General features: G+C 37.2%; 1 protein-coding gene across 1 annotated transcript; it reads right to left on the bottom strand.

Annotated features, from left to right (window-relative positions):
• Positions 1-30: 30 nt before the first annotated feature.
• On the bottom strand, positions 31-16922 carry MS3_00011167 (uncharacterized protein). Its single transcript, XM_035730416.2, has 8 exons — positions 16845-16922; positions 16712-16810; positions 16466-16674; positions 14857-14928; positions 12469-12555; positions 6712-6867; positions 4970-5083; positions 31-428 (listed from the first exon to the last, which is right to left on the bottom strand). The coding sequence occupies exons 1-8, from the start codon at positions 16891-16893 to the stop codon at positions 264-266; spliced, it is 951 nt and encodes a 316-aa protein (XP_035589363.1). The 5' UTR covers positions 16894-16922; the 3' UTR covers positions 31-263.
• Between the last annotated feature and the right edge of the window lie 4688 nt (positions 16923-21610).

Here is a 21610-nt window from a genome sequence, read left to right on the forward strand (position 1 = left end):
TTCAAATCTATGAGAAATAAAAGCAAAGGATAATGGAAAAAAATAACTATTCTTTATTGCCCACCAAATAAATAATAGATCATATATATATTACTAATGTAATACATACTACTAAATACTACTAATAAATTGAGAAAAGTCAACATGATAAAAGTAGAAAGATTGAACTAACCAACTTTTTTTTCCTGAGAAAAATAATACAAACAAGAACAAAATCAACAAAGAGAAAGAGGGGGATGGAGAAAAAGAAAACTAATCGTTTCTCATAATGATTTACTTGGTTGATCAATACGTAACAAATGATTAGCTATTGAAAAATAACAACGATAGGATACAGTTGGACCATATGTATCAAAATGACAATGTCCACAATTTGTTTGATTTTGATTAAAACAATGAAAATGTTCTAAGCGTAGACCAAGATGATGCTGGAAAAAAGGAGACAAAACAACAAAAACAACAACATAAAATTAGTTTGGTTTAAGAGGTTTGGTAGAAATTGATTTTCAATTGATAAGTTGTATCCATCAAAGAGAGAGATTCTAGTTGAGATAGCATTGAAAAGCGGGGAACACTAGACAGTTGTCTCATCGTGACATGTCAAGAGTAAAACAGTTTCTGCGCCAATAACATAGGATGACATTCACGCTACATCATGAACTGATTGAAGTTTAAATAATACCACTAGAAGACAGTATCAGTGGTCCGAACTATTCAGTATTAGCCACGAGACCTGAAGGTCCTGAGTTCGATTCCTAGTTGGGCCAAAGACGCACATTAGTGAGGAGTACAATGCTAGGACAAAACGGACACTCAGTATGCAGCAATTAGTAATGTTATCCGCCTATGCGATATGGACAGAGGCATTATCCTAATCTTTCAGACATTCTGTCACTGGTATGCGTGACCCTGAGTATGTGTGTGATAAAACATCTCTCAATGATACATTGTATCTCTCATGTCTATAAGTGTTGTCATATTTTGATAAAATCGAGTAGGCCTGTTTACCTTCACAAATCTACATCTCTGATCGTCTGTCTGCATTAGTGGATGTCTGAAAAATACGTATTTAAAAGTATCTTCATATTTGACATTTGATATAACGTCCCTTTAAACGTGTCAAGTCTGCAGAACACATATAAAGCCAATTAGAACATAAATATTTCATTAGCATCAATATCGTCCGATCATTTAGGAAGTTAGACAATAGGCATTAAAAACGTTCCCTGATTTTCGATGATACTTTAAATGAGATAAAACTGAGACAAATAGAACTAAAAATGAGATAGATTATTAACTGTTGGAGAATAACTTTCATTTCTATTCCAGTCAAACTAACCAATAAATCAGTCATCCTTCTAAACACAGATATAAATTATAAGTGAATGAAAAGCCTACTGATAGCTCAAATAGTTTACTTTCTCTCTACAATCGAAAGTATTCACAAGATCTCTGACGACGGGGTGTGCTACAAAGACGCCACAACATGTTTAAAGAAGGATTGGGAGAATGTACGAAAGCCCACAAATTATCTACTTTATTTAGCTGCTTTGGAGTTTCGGAGATCTTAGTAACTGAAAATGGCTCGCAATTCATTGCAGAATCGTTTAATAATTTCTGTAGCACAAATGGAATAACTCATCTTTGTTCTCCGCACTATCATCCGCAATCAAATGGACAAGCAGAACGTTTTGTGGACACTTTTAAACGAGCATTACTGAAAGGGGGAAGCGAGGGGACAACTGGACAGGCCATCACAAAAATTTTTAACGGCCTACAGAACCATTCCGAACCCAACTGTCCCAGATGGTAAGTCTCTCGCTCAGGCCATGTTTGGAAGGCGTATTCGGACCATTTTCAACGCCATGTTGCCACCCAAAATAGCGGATGGACACAGTCACAATCTTAATATCCGAAGCCTTAAGGTTGGTGACAAAGTGTTCATTAAATCCCACCCCGGATAGAACCGATGGGAACCGGGAAAAGTCGTACGCAGATTGGGAAATGTTTTGTACATAGTCCGAAGAACCTTTGGAACATGTATCTGACATACAAATCAAATCCATAAAGATAAAAGAACGATGCGTATTCAAAATAATCGGCTGAATCTTCCGTTAGAGTCAATCTCAGACACATCAACACTATATACGCCCAAGAACACTGAAAATAAGTTTTGAACAAGGAAGACAGTAAAAATAATGGAACGCCGCCACAAACCAGTTGTCAAGCTACAAGTTGATTCTAGGAAGAAATCTTATTCCGAGGTGTTGAGTCGGATCCCGAGAACTACAACGGAGCCTCCAGAGGCCCTAAAGGAGCCTAAGAGTTTCCATCCAATCAGAACACGTGGAGCTCCCTAGAATATTAACGTGGCATGCTATTATTGGACAGTAGCATATGTCTCTCTGCGGATTGGCCGAATTATAATGTTGATTTAACAAATTCTAATATCTATAAATACCCGTGATTTTCTGTACATTTCGATTTTTACCAAATAAACACTTCTGCAGCTTTTCTACTGTCTCCTGATTTGCGACGACGAAGTTCCAACGTTCGAATGTCGTAGTCGTAAACCGTATTCTGTGTTAATCAAGTAGTGAAATGAACACTATCACCATTACTATTACTATTACTGTTATTATGACCACTATTATTATTACTATTAGTATCATTACTACTACTATTTTTTTCTGTCTCCTGATTTGCGACGGTGAAGTTCCAACGTTCGAGTGTCGTAGTCGTAAAACGTATGCTGTGTTAATCAAGTAGCGAACTTAACGGATAGTGACAATAATAATAGTAATTAGTGATAATAATATTGATAGTAGTAAGAATAATAATGGCAACACTAATGATGATGATAATAATAATAATGTAAGTTCAAAGACTTAGTTCTGATAATATATGTTTAGGTTTCACTAGAAAGGGGTTAACACTTTGAAAACTGTTGAAAATTAGATAGATATGATCAATAAATTGATGAACATGTGAACATCTATCGACTGTGATGATTGAAACACATGTTACGCATTATATCTACCCATCATCTATAATGGCGTGCTCCATGCTGGTGATTAACATAAGAGTAGGTAATGAGAATTGCTTTATATCTTTCTTTCTACCAAATATTTTTTCTTCTTGTACTATATCCTTATATGGAATCTTTCTTTTATATATTACCACCATGGAATAAACTAATTCTATGAATTCGGTGTCCATCTTGTTTTGCTATTGAGGTATGGCAACTTCGACTGATGTATACATGTGCCTGGTCCTATGTTGTAATTGACTAACTGAGGTAGTAAGAAGTCTAGAGGAGACCGGGTTAAAATGTAATATTATTTCATGTAGACATTAGACATTTTTATATTATAGCTGATGTCAATTTGCGATGAAAACGCTAGCCTCCTCACACCATAAATACCTAAGTCTAACCAAAAACAATATGGTGATTCTCAAAAATCTCTTTAGATCCTTTCAAGGGTTCAATAAGATGTCCATTACGACGGGTTTATATCTTATTTTCTCGATTAACAGACAGAGTAATCTGTAGAAGATATTATTATCATTGTTTACGTTTCCATAAATTATCTATTTAATCAAAGCTCTTCTCTGATTGACTAGAAACTAGCTGGAAATTTGTCCCGACTGTTTTAAGTTCGTCAGTATACTACGCTGTTACTGATTAGATTATCATTACCATATGGTAGTGTTATTATTCTCAATCAATTGTGTTAGCATAAGGGTAAAATAATTGAGAAAGATAGAACATTGAAGATTGTTCTATAATGGATTATTACATAAACTACTCATATTGCGTATTTATCAAAGATTTATTTGAATGGGATAAATTGTATCACGTTAATAGTAAGCTTGTCATTGAACTCATTAACTGTTGAAAAATTACAGCTAATTAATCACGTGCTTGTTGCTCAATTTTAAGCTACAAATAACCTAGAGACGTATAGAATGTGATTTCCCATTTATGATATATTGCGCATTATTTTATTATTTATTTATTTTAACATATAGATATTGGTACAAAGAGGCACCAAATATATATGCACCACACAGATCTCATTCGATATGTGTGAGGGCTGTGATACTGACTGGGTACCCAAACCGAGGCAGGTGGTTTTCTTAGGGGGCCACTCCCCGAGCCTTCGACCTGAAGGTCTGACCCACAAGACAGTGGAGCATCGTAAGGAGATGCAGTCCCATGGTAGCCGGTGACCAATGATTGGTTCATACGCCATTTGTTCCTTCAGGATACTGGAGCCCATGTGCATCATTGGTTTGGGATCCGGTTAAAGCGCGGGACATTCGTTTTTCGTTCTCTCAATTTCGTAACCAACACCCTCGCCACGACAAGGCAGTGAGTAGGACTTCCCTGACAGAGGCTATATACGTGTGGCCATGTGAGAGCACTTCGAGAGGGAGAGCGGGCTCTCCCCACTCTCGGCCGTACCAGGGCATTTGAGGGCATATTGTGCATTAATATTTGATGTATATATATAATGGTCATATGAATTTTTTTAAGTCAGAAAATATATACACCATTAATTTGTAAGATCTCATGTCTTAAATGGGCAGTTTAAAGACAGAACCAAGTCGCGTCAGTAAACTTGGTGGATGAGTAAAGGCTACTAGGGCCTAACAGAACAAAAAGAGGACTAATTCATTAATGGATTTAATAAATCGGTGAACGTATAAAATTTGGAATCTGTGAAAATTTGCTTCTAGTTTTGTTCTTGCACTGTGAGAATAATTCGGATATAGGAACTTGAATTGACTTATTGAATTGTTTTAAGTATTATACTTCTTACGGTTGACTGATTGATAATAACATATCGGGAAAAAATTCCACACTGAATATCATCTCTAACAGGTTAAATCAATTGACAATTTATTTAATTAAATATAAAGGGATATCATCATATGTAATAAAGGAACAACACAAACAACTTACAGGATCATGTGATACAGCGATTCCAACTGAAATCACAGGAGATTCCATTTCAAACATTTTAATCCAATTACGAAGTTTCTCACCTGAATCAATTGGTTCTTGTGAGAATTCAGGCTGTAAATAAACAAAGTTCGGGCGGGGTCAATGGAGGCCGGTTTGAATAAAGACCAAAAGTCAAACAATGAAGAAAGGAACTTCGTAAACTACAACTTCATCCTAAAGACTTATTATTAATTACTATTTAAACACATAAAGATTGGTATGAAAGGGCACCCAAATACATATGCACCCCAAAATGTAGTTCCCATCAAATTTGTGTGGAACAGGGTACTGCCCGGGTAAGCAAACCGAAGTAGATGGTTTCCCAAGAAGGCCACTCTACGAGCCTTTGATCTAGAGATCTAATCCACAAGGCAGTAAAGCAGCGTGTGCAGATGTGGTTCTATGGTAACCACCACTTGTTCCCTCAGGATCCTGGAGCCCATGTGCACCAATGGTTTGGAATCAGTGTTTTTCAACTTCCCTAGGTGGATCCTCAGTATGCACCGACCTGTTAAAGCGCCGAACATTCTCTTTTCGTGATTTCCCTGGCTAAATATGTGGGATCATATGAGAGCATTCCCAGAACGAGAGTGGACTCTTCCACCCTTGGTTGTACTAGGGTATTCGTGAGCATCTTGAAGACTAAGGACTTGACTGTTGATTTCCTTTTTCAAGATAATCTTTAGTAAAGTGAGCAATATATGTACTAAAAGTATATAGTTATTTGCCGTAATTACACTGAAAGACAAGACTAATCCAGTAGAAGAATACTCCCATAGTCTCTTCCTTTTCTCCTAGTTACCTTGTAGAACTTATGAACAGAAATGATAAAACCCGTAAGTTGATACAAACCACCTACTAGGTAGTTGATTAAAACTGTATTTCGTCTCACTTCAGTTTGATAGGCCGACTAGTAGAAGTGAATGCACCAAACAAGTCTTCATTGGGGTTTCACTGTGTTAGTTCGAATCTTATCTATGCCATTAGATGTCTACTGTTCGAACGTTCAAATACTCCTACACTTGAGCCTCGAATAAAAGCTTTACTTTGAGGTTAATTAATGTACAGAGAACAAGGTTATTTATAGATTTACAAATGGCCTTAACGTTCTAAACGCTTCTGAAAACTCACTAAATTTAGTGGCAGAATATATAACTACCCATTTAAAGTGTGACATAACCTTTTATTTTGAAAATGTTCTTGGTTTGATTAAACCAGATATTCCCAGTCTTTTCCTGGCCTGTAGAGACTTTATCGAAGAACCCTTGGAAGTTTCCAACACATAGACACACGAAACTAGTGGTGCACAAACTACTTACGTGGATTCATATTTACTGATTTCGTAAAATATATTTACCAAGTCTAAGTTTATGTACTGCAGACTTTAATCCACATTATTTGAATGACGGCTAGTTTACAGTAAGCGACTGAATGAATTTTAGGCGCTCAACATGAGCCCTGAATGTTCTAGATCAGATCTTTAATGTGGTCATAGATGTGCACTGCACTGCCACTGCTGAGCTTCATATACTAGAAATGAAACAGCTGCCTAACTGTGTTTCACGACTTTTAATGGTTGTCCAACCCAAGTCAAACCATGATGCAAAACTTCTAAATTCAACAATCTTTTCAAAATCCTCATGGGAAAAATAATATGACAATTGGAAATTTTGTAAAATACAAAAAAAAGAAACGCTTACAAGAACGTGATACAATGATTTGCCTTTTTCTTGAACTATAACTCCACCCAAACCAACAGCATTATTTAAATGACCATATTTTACATGTAATGCTTCACGAATCATAGCATCGAATTTTCCATCTTGAATACGCCCAGATACATTTAATTCGATAACCTTTATTTAAAAAGAAAGAAAATCATAAATCTTTACACTAAACAACTAATAACTTACGAAACATAAACAACTTTAAATCAGAATAATAATGATTAATCAGCATATATAGTTGTAAATTGGCATTGAATAATTTGGATAGATACATGTATATATGTGTGTGTGCCCTATTTTGTACGTGACTGGTTTCTGTTGTTGTACCCCCTGCTTCGGTCTGGGCACCCGGGCAGTATCACAGCCCTAACACATATCAAATGAGATCTGTGTGGCGCATATGTATTTGGTGCTTCTTTGTATCAATATCTATGTGTACACGGTCTTATTTACTTATACTTGACAATTGGGAACCATTGTAATTCCTAAGCCTAAGGTGAAAACAAAGACTAGTACGTACGAATATATAACAACACAACATGTTATCCAAGAAGGTGTCATCGTTAACCCAAATACACTCATTTATATACAGATTTTACACACAATCAATGTTTAGTTTTTTATAAACATTATACAAATGAAATGATACATAGGGTCACTGTAAAACACAAATGAATATCATACAGAATAATAAAAATAGTATAATTATCAACCACACTGCATAGTAAATAGTTCACATCAGTTATACTGAACAAAGTTTACTCTTAATTTGTGCAAAACATATTGATGTGAAATAATGTAAAGCTAGAGAATATAAACCCCGATATTGTACTAACTAAAATATTACACTGAGAATGTGTTATACTCAGTTACAGAAAACCCATGAACTCCTCTCTTCTTATCCCGACTTATCATACATACATGTGTATATATGTCGAAAGACAGGTTTTGATATAATCAAATCAATAACTCATAATAGGGATAAGATACATATCCATGAATTTGTAGTACACCTACTTCTCAGTGTTCAATATGTGTGTAATACTTATGGTATAGTTCCGTTCATTTAGTGAGTGAATGCTGTATATAAGAGCATATTTTTCACTGAAGACTTCATTTCAAGCTATAATCTTCGCTTTGTCCGTTTTTTTAATCATCCAGCAAGTTGGAATGTTCTACAGTAGCATGTTCACAGAAGATATTTGTAAACAGCTTTAGATAACTAAAACGAAATCCTCAACGGGAATTACACTCTCATATGTAGTACTGAATGAATGAAAAAATGATCAAAAGTATCAAATATCGATTGATTTTTTACTGAACATTGAAAAATATTTTTCCGCAAAACTTTTAAAAACATCCTACCTCAAAATGGTATTTAACACAAAAATATCAGGCTTTACAGTTTGATCTTACAAATGAATAGTTTTAAAATGCTTCAACAATTTTCTATTACCGAATACTCTTAAAAGGTTCCATATTAATAAGACAAATACTTGACTGTAGTTATGTCATACAGTAGACGTAACAACAAATTTTGAGGGTATAACCATATATATGAAATCAATGGTGGTGGGTTCAAGTGTTAACGGAGTAGGTGCTCAATCTGTCTTGATCCACAATTTCTTTTTCTATTAAAATACGCCAAAGTTACGACAAATTGATTTTGCACACATAAGATGGAATCAAATTTACGATCAACCAATGTTTCAATAAGCCTAAGAATTCGTTTTTGACAATTTCAATACAATGTCATAAAAGCTACATTGATATCAATTTTGTGCCCCGTATCAATTATATGTTTCTCTATCGGTGAACATGGTTTTCTACCTCTCACGTTGATCGGATAATTTGACACTAATTGGTTTTGAAGCCATCTAAACACATGCTCAATGACCCTTGAGTGCACTGTTCGATTACTCCTCCCTATGTATGTGTCCACACAAACATGTAAATTGGTAAATGTTATATCCCGACGAGAATAATGAATGGTAACTGTTGGAATCTATTTCTGGACTAATACTGCACGCATATTTTTATTGTATAATTGTTAAGTAACTAAACTATTCATATGCGTGTTCCTCTTGTCACGAGGTCTATTTTGACCTATAGACTATTATAATACGACTTACCATTCTTGAGTTATTGTAGTGTGTGCTACTTATAATGACATAAGTAGTAGATGATGTTAGTCGTGAACAGAATGTCTGGCAGCAAAGAGACAAGAGGATCAAACAGTAAAGAATGAAAACAGAATGCAATTTGTATGAAGATGCAAGAACAATGAAGTCTCAGTCATTATGAGACAAGTGATGGACATTTTGCAAATTACGTATTTACTATTTGATTTTATTAGCAAGTCCTATAATTTTGTGTCAAATGCATTCGATTGTCCCTACCGGTGTTCTTGTTCACTACATTATGACCTGTATCAATTACTATCTCCCTTATTCACAACTACATTTGGCCAAATCTTGTACAAATGTCATTTTCTATTTTATAGTGTGATGTGGTCTGTTTGGTTTGTGTATAAACCCAGTATGTTTGAAATAAATGATTCATATCTCAGAGGCCAAGATTGGTGTTCTGGAAATAACAGGCAGGGCTAGGCGAGAAGCAGGATCGGTAAGGACTCTAGACTGCTCGTACAGGTTTCCAGCGTCATTGGTCCGGTCGATAAGTCATTGTTCTCTAATTGGCAGTATCATCCCGTTATACATTAATAGGACACAGGGCACAAGTTACAACAGTAAATACAATGAGATGTGACACAATCACTTGTGCATTGTCTAGGTCTATTTGGAATCATGAACTTAGACTTTTCAATCACAACCAATTGAGCAGCATAATAGGTTTTCTCGATGGTTGCTTTCAATCTCTGTCTTAAAACTATACTATTGGATTCACCTCTATGTGGTAGATGGATATAAACTTTTTTCTTCGGGACCGAATAAACGAGAGGTCTTGGCGTTGACTGACTTTTGCACCTATTATTAAACATTAGTGGATAACCATTTGATAATAATGTGTCAGTCAGCAATTTGTCCTCTTTTTCAACCATGTCAGTAGTGCGAATTCTTTGAATCCTATTAAAGAGACACTTAATCAAGCCTAGCTTGTATCGCGATGGACAGAAACTCTGGAAATTTACTTATTACTCCATGCAAGCTGGTTTCCTATAAACTGACCGTTTTATAGTACCATCCTCCCTTCGACTCAAAGGTATGTCTAAAAAGGGCAATTGGCCACCATTTTCTGCTTCATAAGTCATCACGATATCGTTTTGAACTCCATTTAGTTTAACTAATAACCGAGAAACCTCAAAATCTTTATCACATATAACTAGTATATCATCCATGTATCTTCTATACATAGTTGCCTCGTTAATGAGCTCACTCGTCATATGCGGATGCGTGATCGAGTGCCTACAGTTAGAAGTGTGTGTCCAGTAAAACTAATGAGGTCAGCATCAATGTCGAAGTATTTATTTATTTAAACACAAACAATGGTACAAAAGGGTACCAAACAGATATGCGCCACATAAATCATTCGATTTGTGTGAGGGCTGAAATACTGTCCGGGAGCCCAAACCGAAGCAGGTGGTTTTCTTAGGGGGCAACTCCACGAGCCTTTAACCTAAGAGTCTAATCTACAAGACAGTAGAGTAACGTCAGGAGATATAGTCCCATGGTAGCCATTGACCAACAATATGTTGATAGGCCATTTGTTCCCTGAGGTTCCTGGAGCCCATGTGCACCATTGGTTTGGAATCAGGGTTTTCCAACTTCCCTAGTCCGGTACTCCGGACCCACCGATCCGTTGGAGCACCGAACATTCTTTCTTCGTCCTCTCAGTTTCGTAAACAACACTCCCTTCGAGGGAAGGAAGTGAGTAGGACTTCCCTGGCTGTGGTAACGAAGACATACAGAACTATTCATTTTAATTTTGGTGGAGTTTTGTTCTGAACTACTAATCTTCTCCACCATTTCAAAATACCAATTTACACAGTAAATACAAAGAATAACTGCCTACTTTACAAAGGAGGAAAAAAGAAATTGAATAAGACAATGATTAATACATAAGGTTTCCGTGGTAGGACCATGGAAGACGGAAGAATTGTACTGTCTAGCACTGACTCACACTCACATAATTCATTCTAGCTTTCCAGTAGACTTCAATAACTCGTAACTATTAAGTCATTTTTACCTTCATAATAGCTTTATTCTTCTCATACGAACTTGTGACCATCAGCACACATACACGTCTTATTGACATGTCCTTCTATTTCGATGCTTATGCGTCTTGTGCGCACTTTTGTGCATATGTTTATCACATATTCTTTTGTCCAATGTCTGTCTCTGCTATACTACCCAATATCCATCTTCAGTTATACTAACGCTTGTATTCATTGAACATATTTTACTTCTCCGGTCTGCTCCGTTTCCCTTATTGTCTGTCTGAGGCAACGACTGTATGAACTACACATATCTGAAATTCATTCCCAACAACTTGACCTACTTAATTTTCCTTAAAAGTCCCCACCATCTTAAAAGACTAATGTATGAACAGAGAGTATCCTTTTCAATAAATCCTCTTCAGCTCATATAGTTATATATCAACAATCATATAGCATTAACAATCTTATTTTATTTAACAATCCTAAATTCAAATGCTATAACGTTAAACCATTCACTTTTTCCCAAACCTCACAACTATTCCCATTATTAATTTGGATATATAGTTGTAGAACCTGAAGAAAAGTTATACAAAAAATATTCCGCGTTCACATATGAGTCTTTCGTTTAATCCTGTTATTCTCTAATAAGAATTAATTCAATAATTATATACGAGGGTTGCCGGCATGTAGATTTCATCAACATAATCATACCATGTTCAAGATGTTACGATATCACCTTGGTACCGACAAGAGGAACGCAAGTCAACAACGCAATAACAGGACAAAGCTTAGCTGCTTGGAGTCGTACTTTCATGGGTGAAGACTTGTAACTACTACTGGGCTACTAAAATCAAAGATGGTCTGGGATTGAAATTTGCAACTCAACGGGTAAAAATTGACTAATTTACCCGCAAGTTTTGTTCTAATAATGCACACCAATAAACATCTTTCACTTCACCGTGTTATATTACAGAAACTTTCTGATACATTTAGTAAATTAGACATGGGTCAAATGGTGAGTGAGAAATTCTGAAGGGACTTAGCTCAATTTTCTAAGGAAATAAACACGCTACCGGTTGAAAATACAACTTTATTTTCTGAAGTATATGTATCTGAATCAACGAAAGAGTTGTGCATAAATTCTCAATGCGGTTAACCAATAAAAGCTTCCTACTGAGTCTTGATTTTCTCATTCAAGCAGCTGGATTCGGCACCCGTACAAGAAGCATACATATCAGCGGCAAAATCAAGCAGTCTTTACAGTTTTCTGCTATTAATTCCATTCGTGATAGACCAATCCAAAAATAACTGTTATTTCACTTACTTTCAGTGACCCTATTCAAATCCATACGGTACTGCGTGATGAAAGACGACTAATTAATAAGTAATTTGAAATGTTATTGATTTTAATGATGAAATGTAAACTTTAACCAGTCACTACTGATCTCTTTCTTTCATTTAAGTTTCCGTAGAATGCATAGAAACTTAAAACAAAAAGGGGGAGAAATTAAAATTTCAATGTGAATTATCGTTATATTCATCATTTCACTTACCGGTCCAGGTTTACCTTCACACATGAACATTTGACCTAACAAAGCAAATTTGGTATTATCAGCTTTTGTTAGCAAAGGTTTATTATTCTAGAATAACAATAAAAGATTGTCAAGGTATATAAAGATAATCAAATATTGAAATATATTAAAATTTTATTGAAGTTAAATAATTGCTAACAATGAGATTTAAAAAGCGTACTTCATTCTACTACCTGGAACTCGTCAGTTGAATGCACCTACATCTCAGTGTTTATGTCAATAATGAAACTTGAACCTAATATCTTTTTTGCTTCAAATACTGGATGCATTATCCACTCAACTATCAAGTCCAGATAGCCATTAGGATAGTGCAATAAATGTGAATTTTATTTTTAATAGTCTGTTAAGGACTACAACTAATCAGTCTCTATTAGGCATATGTAAATCTTGAAGAAATTGCCTCAATATTCCTTTTCAATGATTAGCACTCCCAACAGGAATTCATCAAACTGTACTCTTTAATATCAATAACAAGATAATGAAAACTACCATCCTTAAGAATAAATTTATGTTGAGAAATTAAAAAATCTACATATAGTCAGAACATTTTTCTTATGAATCCCAAAAAAATATTTCCCCAAATCTACTACTACGAACTAGGTAACTTTTAAAAAAGTAAGTTGGTCGAATCACTTAACTAAACACAATATCTTGTAATTCGATTTACTTTCCGTCTTTATTCACTAACAATTGGAAAGTTAATTGACAATAATAAATGATGCGTTTTTAAAAACATTTAAGGGGTATAATCACAACAATTTAATTGGTAATCCCACCCTAAAATACAGGCTTCGGTGATTTGGATAAGTACTACGAATACCATCCAGAAAAATTCCACATTGTTCACTATTTACCGACGTTGACGATGGCTAAATAGGAGGATAGGTGGTCAGCTTATGATGTAGTCCCGAGGTACGAAGGAAAGTAGTACAAAACTGGCATCTGTTGGTCTGTCATAACGGAACGAATATTGTAAAAGTTAGGACTGGTTTTTCGAATTACCATTCATTATAATTTTGTTGTATAATAACTGAGTAACTCGATTACCATGTATATGTATTTCTCTTAATATAAGCTTTCGGTATACCCATTCACTACTGTTATACGATTTACAATTCCTAATTTACTTTTAGTTTGTTGCTTACAGTCTCCACTATTTACAGCCACTTTTGGCTTGTTTATGTATAACGGTTATTTTCCACTTTATGGTGTGATGCGGTCCAGTATGTCTGCATCTGAACTACGTCTGTCTGAAAGATAGATATAGTATAGGCTGGTTGCCGAATTTTCGGCTCTAGGCTGGAAACAGAGAGGAGCTAGCGAACAGCGGACTGACAGAAACCCAGCTGTCAGTAGTGCTAGTTGGGCGTGTAATTTACTAGTCTGGAGACAAAGCTCTCAATGAAATAGTAAACGCTTAACAGACCGCGTTGGAATCAGAATCTCGATCATTTGCTGGGCATGTGATATTTATCAGCGGTTTTCAAGACATAATAAGGTCCTAGGAATAGTGCAAATCAGTGGCTTGAAATATTATCAGGCATTGCTCAGAAAAGAAGTGGAGGTCCTCCCGCAACTTTCGTATATTCTTCTTATAAAAATGAGAACTTATTTAACTGAAGGGATTCTTCCTAATTTAATTTTTCTTAACTGTTCTCCCATTGTATACTATTATCGTTCACTTATCTTCAATCATTTAATTATTTTTTTGGATTACATTTGCTCTTTGATGTCTATACCTTCATAATTTCACTCACGTGTATGGCACATATTTATTCTGGTCTTCATTTGAACCAATATTTATGTCCAGATAAATATTTTTTCGCTATTCGACAGTCTAATATACACAACTATGAGCTACAATTTTGCTTAGAAATACTATGGATGTAGTACTATGTCTGAGAAGAATGATAATATTTAAATGTGTATATATTGACCCAAAATCTTGAAAACTTAACTAAACTTTATTATAGCGTTAACTAGTTAAAAATGTGACATTGATTACCTATGTCTAACTACCACATGCCTAGACGTGTAATGCTGGGTGGTATTTGAACAGGTTAAAAGAATTAAGACGCTGATTTAATCCAAGAAGTTAACAGCTACCTATTTGAATTATGTTGGTAAGTACCAGCGTCTTTAGCCAATCAGTAAACAATTAATCAATATTAGCAAGCACGAAACTCAAACCTACAATCCCGTTTTGGGTCTATCTTGAACGGTAGTCATATGCTATTAATAGCAAACTAACCCTTTTATGTACATAAATACCAATCTAGATTTAGTCTTGTACATAATTATAGACATTTTAACTGAAAAAGATGGTAAGAATACACAAAACACGCTTACCTCTTTATCGTATAATCCAAATAACGAACCATTTTTTACAACACCACTTTCAGAAGAAATATTTATAACCATCTAAAAGATAAGTAGGGTAATTATCAAAAGAGAAAGGGGACGAATAAGTATTAAACCACAGTGAGTCACCTTAAACAACTTTTAAAATAAAAATAAAGACTAAAATTATTAGCAATTAACGGAAACAAGGACAAGTATTCAAATGCATCAACTCTATGAACAAACAAAACACAAGATTCTAGGTCACGAGTTTCTTAGTGTCTGGGACTAGTCAGTTGGATGTGGCATACCAGCATTGATGCTCACATTGAGACTCTAGCCCGGTACCTGATAATTCGAACCCCGATGCGTTATGTACAAAACTGCTGAGTCCAGATGGCCACTAACATTAACAACATATAGAGTGTTTAACCGTAAGGGTTAGCCCCCAAATGTCCTTGTACAACCGATAGTGAAGGGCCCGTCCTGCCTCTCGAAATGCTCTCATATGGCCACGAGTACATAGCCACTGCCAGAGAAGTCCCACTTGCTGTTTTCTCCAACTACGTGTGTAATTTACAGAATCAAGAAGACGAAAAAAGAATGCCCGGTACACAAATTGGGTTAATAGACACGAAGGATCCACTTAGAGGATTTGAAAAACCCTGATTCCAAACCAGTGGTTGACACATACTGCAAGGTCCTGGGGGAATAAGTGGCGTACGAACCAATTGTTGATCACCAAAAACCATGGGACCACATCTAACGTTGCTCCATTGTCTTGTAGACTATAGGGGGGTGGCCCCTAGAGAAACCACCTGCCTCAACTTGGGCGCCCAGGCAGAGTCCCGTTTCACACGCAAATCTAATGATTTATTGTATAGCACATAAATATATTAGTGTCCCTCCGTACCAATCTTTATGTTTAGGTAAATATAAGGGTAAGCATCACACCGCTGTTGATATTAAAGATTACAGACAACCTGTCTCCAACGGTATATTTTCAAATAAGTTCAACCAAAAGCCTGAGCGGAATCTGTATCCTGGGTTCTACTTCTAGCCATAGAACAAATATTGCTAAAAACTAAGAAGTAATTATCAAACTAATATGGTCAGGTTAAACAAATGTTAATAACTGAAAAACTTCAATACATAACGTCAATAGGGAGGAAGTACAATCCTTAATATATACTATTTTAACCCACCTTAAGTAGGGGAAATTTCATCATAAAAAGCAGGTCATACCGGTTTAACTAGTTGTGAACGTAGGATGAATACGTCGGCCAAACATTGTGTTTCTATGAATCAGACGCTTTTTAGCACCATATTTATATTCAACATTTTAGGTATTCAATAATATAGTGCACTTAGAACGAGTTACGATTCTGAGTGAATAGTTCCAGAAATATAATGTCACCAATATTGAAGCCGACTAGTACCTGGAGCTGTTTAACCTAAAAATTCCACTATTTCGTCGGTTTCCACGAGGAATAAAATCATGTGGTTACATATATGGACATTTATTGGTTGCTCAAGCTAAAAATTTCAATTAGATTAATGAAAACATATACCGTATCACATGACATTATAATAGGGAATATACTAAGATTAGCATTACCTCAGAGTTCGATCCAGTAAGAAAAAATGGTCCAGCACCAGCCCCGATTACAGCACCAGCAGCTACCCCGGCACTTCGAAATACATCTAAAAGGTCATAATGCTTTGCCAATAAATCGGACAAAACGATGCATACCCTATCCTTTTTAGGGACAGGCAAAAGGTAATCAAAGCTGCCAACATCACAGATTATTGCTTTACCACTCAACCCTAGAGAATTATAAGAATAATGCAAAAACTTGAACACCTCTTAAGGTAAGGCCATATGGTGAACTTGTCAAATCAGGACAATCAACAATCGAGCACTTGACAGTTTCAAAACAATTCTTTAGATGACTTTCAAGTGCTGAGAAACATATGCTTAGATATTAAGATACTACCAGATGAGACCTCGAGGAGAGAAGGTTTATGAAGCTCGAATAAGCTCATGATATTCAAACCAAGGTCACGGTTCAAATGGTTCAAATGGTTGTGGACGGAATAGAAGAAGCTTTCGCTTAACAGGCTTCCGTGTCTAGTAGCAGGGGATCACCAAATCCTCCAGGCAGGAACCTAGGTATGTTAACAATAAAAAAGGAAAAGAAATTGGTAAATCATAATGTGATGCTGTCCTTGGTCCTTAAGAATAGGTCAAGTTGCCTCTTGAAGGACTCCTGAGAAGTCGCTTGGACTAGCTCGGCCGGCAGCGAATTCCAGCTTTTGACAACTCTTAAGGAGTAGAAGTTGTGTCTACATTCCGTCTTGCTATGTTGTGTTTCCAGTTTCTGGGTGTTACCCCTTAGATTATTATTCGAACTAAGCTTAAGTAGGTGTTTAAGAGGATGTCCAGAAGTGTTAAGAATACTATAAGCCATTAGTAAATCACCTCTAAGACGCCTATATTCTAGTGGGTAAAGGTCTAGTGAACGGAGGCGTTCTTCGTAAGGCTTAGATTTGAGTCCTCGAACTGATTTCGTGGCTCGCCGTTGGATACGCTCCGAAGTGACCTTGTCCTTATGGAGTGAGGGGGGGAGTACTATGTTTCCGTACTCTAAATGGGGACGGATGAAACTATTGAAGATTGTATGGAAAGTTCGTCCGTCAAACTGTCCAAAAATGCGCTTCAACGTTACCAGTGCAAGGTTTGCTCGGAAGGCATTTTTGTCACAGTTAGCGTAAGACTTTAAGTCATGGGGCACCAGGACTCCTAAATCTTTTTCGACTTGGGATACTACTAGAGAGGAGTTTCCTAAGTTGTAACTGTAGTTTGCGACATGTCGCAGATGGACTACTTTACACTTTGAAGTGTTAAAGGTAAGTCCGTTATCGTCTGCCCAACTTTGAAGTCGCGTCAGATCCTCCTGAAGTGCCTGCATATCGTCTTGGTTGCGTATCTCTCTCCAAAGTTTCACGTCGTCGGCAAAAAGTAGTAAGTCTGACGTTACCTGTTGAGGAAGATCATTTATGTAGATCAAGAAGAGAAGAGGCCCTAGTACTGAGCCCTGGGGGACCCCACTAGGACATTCCATAGCCAGAGATAAAGTGAAATTAACCCTAACCTTAAAGTGTCGATTTTTTAGGTATGAAGTAAGCCAATCGATTAGAGGTGGTTTGATACCTAGTCGTTTGAGCTTGTTGATAAGACACAAGTGGTTAACCTTATCAAAAGCTTTTGAGAAATCAAGGTAAATGACATCAACCTTTCCCTTGCAATCGAGGATGCTTGTCCATCTGTCCACCGCAGTCAGCAGGTTGGTTATACAAGAGTAACCCTTCCTGAAACCATGCTGTTGGGGTGAGAAGAAATTTAAGGACAGTAGATAGTCATTTAAACCGTCGCATATCAGGGACTCCATGAGTTTTGAAGGTAATGACAGAAGAGCCACCGGCCGATAACTTGAAGGTTCATTGCGTCGACCACCTTTGAAAATTGGTGTGATGTGAGCCAACTTCCAGTTTTCCGGTAATTTGCCTCGGCTAAGCGAGTGTGAAAACATCACGCTAAGCGGCGTTGCCAGGATTGAGGCTGCCTCCCTCAGTATGGCAGGATGAACCATATCCGGGCCAGGAGAAGTGTCAAGTCTTAAGTGCTGCAATTTCCGGAACACCAAGTCAGCGCTTAGGTCCACTTCAGAAAGTCCTGTGGAGTTGGAGATGAGACTGTCGTCAATAAAGTTGATGTCAGCCGGTTGAAATGTTTGAGAGTAATGGGCCGCCAGAAGGTTAGCAGCGTCGCCATCGTTGTTGGTCGGGCCGTTAAGACCTAGCAGTTGAGAAACTCCTGTTTTGGCTTGACGAAGAGAGGCTGCATAACGGAATAGGCTTCTAGGGTTAGAGGCGAATTTGTCCATAAGCTTTGTTTGGTACTGAAGCCTGTCTTCTCTTATAGCCTTCGTGCATGTGTTCCTGATATGTTTGTATTGCCTATACGCTCCATCGTTATTAGTTCGTTTGTATTCCGCCCAACAGTGCCGTTTGCGGCTTAGGAGGCGAAGGGTACGGTTCTTGATTACTGTAGGTGGCTTGAAGCTTTTGGGAACCGTTTGAGGAACTGAATGGTCTGTAGCACATAAGAGCGTGTGCAGTAAGAAGTCCCAATGACCATCCACATCGATTTGAGGGTGAACATCCCAAACCACCTGTTGTAGATAGTCATGTAGAGCTGGCACATTCAGCCGTTTAAAATTCCAACGCAAATTATTGTTGGGATACCTTAGCTTAGTTTTGATGACAAAACTGAAGGCTATGACGGCATGATCGCTTTTTCCTAGAGGAGCCAGGATTGAGAGGTTGTCGACTAGGAATTCTTCGTTAGTGAATACACAGTCTAAGCGCGATGGTGTCTGACTGTTTCTCCAACGAGTTGCCGACCTCACATTTTCATATAAGCCCAAGTCATCGATGAGGTTGAAGAACCGAGCTTCAATTGAGTTGTCGCCTCCAGTGTACGTGTGTTCCGCGAAGTTGACTCTAGGGAGATTAAAGTCCCCTAGAATCAGGATGTGTGTGAAACCGAGACGGATAGAGCAGGATAGTCCTTCCAGCATACGACTATCGTACTCGGTGTCGGCAGTTGGCTTCCTGTAAATGACTCCGACTAGACACCTGGAAGTACTAGACAATCTTACAGAGCACCATATGGATTCCTCAAGATTGTTAAACTCGAGGTTGTGAACCTGGTGCACCTCCAAGCAAGAACTTATGTATATGGCTACTCCGCCCCCAATTCCTGTTTTTCTGTCGTTGCGGAACAAAGTCATCCCAGGCAATGCTAACTCTTGGTCCGAGAACTGAGAAGATATCCATGTTTCAGATATTCCTATCAGATGGGCCTTATTAGCGTTGCTTAGTTCACGTAGTTCATCCAGTTTGTTTGGTAGACTCGCGGCGTTCATATATAAGCAGTTTATGCTTTCAATTTGGAACGCGTGAGCTTCGTCCTGTTTTTCTGTATGAACCTTATGTGAATGGACAGGTAGCCCACCTATGTGAGGTTTGCCGAGGTGGTAGGCCCTGTCCTGTTGGCAATAGGCGCCTTCTATTTGTCTCATTCCCTTATTGAACATCTTTTTGACGAGCTCATATAAACTGGCTGATTTGTGTTCCCTCACTTCTTATTTCCATACAGTCTCAGGTTCTTAGAAATTTTGGATTCGTATAGTTCCTCAAATGCAATAATTCCAGTTAATTTGGTAGTTATATGTGGAACTGTGTACCAAGTAACCTGAGTGAGTTTATCACAGACCAGTAGGGTTTATGGAACTAGCAGTTGCTATAGTGACAGGCATGAGTTTGATAGGTTCCAAATTGTGAAGTGTGAAAAATAATTCGAATGCATAAGCGCTAAAACAAAATGATTGTCTGGAGAAACAAGTAAATAACAAATTAGTCACTTATGAAAACGAGTGTAAGAATAACGGATAAGCAACGAACATAAGAAATGAGTTAGTTGTATGTAATAATGAAGTGGAAGGTAAGTTACATGACATGCATCTGGTAAAGCTAGTCGCAGAAGAAAATGTTAATCTATTTCTGTCAAGTCTCCTCTTGAAGTTATCCATCGAGAAGGCTGTGCTCACTTAGGCTGGGAGAGCATTCCGAGTGAGAGAAACTCCTAATTGGAAAATATTAGAGCTCACCTGAGTTTCCAACCTTTTATATGCAACGTTTCAGAAGCTGCCTTCGGGGAGCGCGATGAGGTTCTGTTACGATGTTTGTACTGGGGTAATTTGGCGTACTTAGTATGTCATTTACAATTATCAGATCACTCCTTAGGATCCTACAGCCCAGCTTGACTAAGTGTCAGAGTTCATCTTTGCAAAGTTTATTCTTCGGCTCTATCACCAACTTTTCTTTCCTTCTCCATGCTTGTTCGTCAAAAACAATTCTATCGTGATAGTCTATACCATCAACGTAGGCGATCTATGTCGATGGTTGCGGTCCACCTGAGTTAGACGAGAATGATATTACACACACTGTCGCACAGGCTAGTCCATGGCATACAATAGATTTTTCCGCGTTAGTCATCCTTGAACTTAACGAGGTTCGATAGACTGCCTGACAATCAGAAGTCCAGCATCTAACGTAAAAGCTGCTCAGCATGATGAGAGATGTGTCCAGAGCTCAGTGATGTTTCACTGGCCCTACAATGCAAAATAACTCTTCGTATATAGTGAAAAGTAGCGTCCACAGTTTAGTTCTCACTCCCTGTGGTTTACAGTCCAGAAAAGACACACAGAGATATTTAAGTAGCGTGTGTCTGTTGTTTTTGTAGTAAATACTGTTGCTAACTTTTGATGATGAGAACAATAATTAAACCGTAAAAAGTCGCTAACAACATAAATAATGTGAGGTGTAGAAGAAATGCCGTGAATGAGAAAGCATAATTTTACTTTCACCGTAGTTACAGCGTATCTAGACTTACGTTTGTGAGTTAGTAAACGATAAAACGATTTACACTGTACTATTTTCGATGACCATAACAACCCAACCGTGATAAGACCTTAAAAAGTGTTCACACTTTACATTTGTACAAGGGACATGACATTTCTTATAATCGCCGTCTACAAAACAAGTACCATCTATGTCATGCTGGAAACAATATAATGATTCTAATGAACCTTGTAGGCGGGAAATCACAACTAGACAGAGAATATCCTTTTCAATA

This window comes from Schistosoma haematobium, chromosome 7 (genome assembly GCF_000699445.3).
Source record: "Schistosoma haematobium chromosome 7, whole genome shotgun sequence".
In the NCBI taxonomy this organism is placed as follows: Eukaryota; Metazoa; Platyhelminthes; class Trematoda; order Strigeidida; family Schistosomatidae; genus Schistosoma; species Schistosoma haematobium.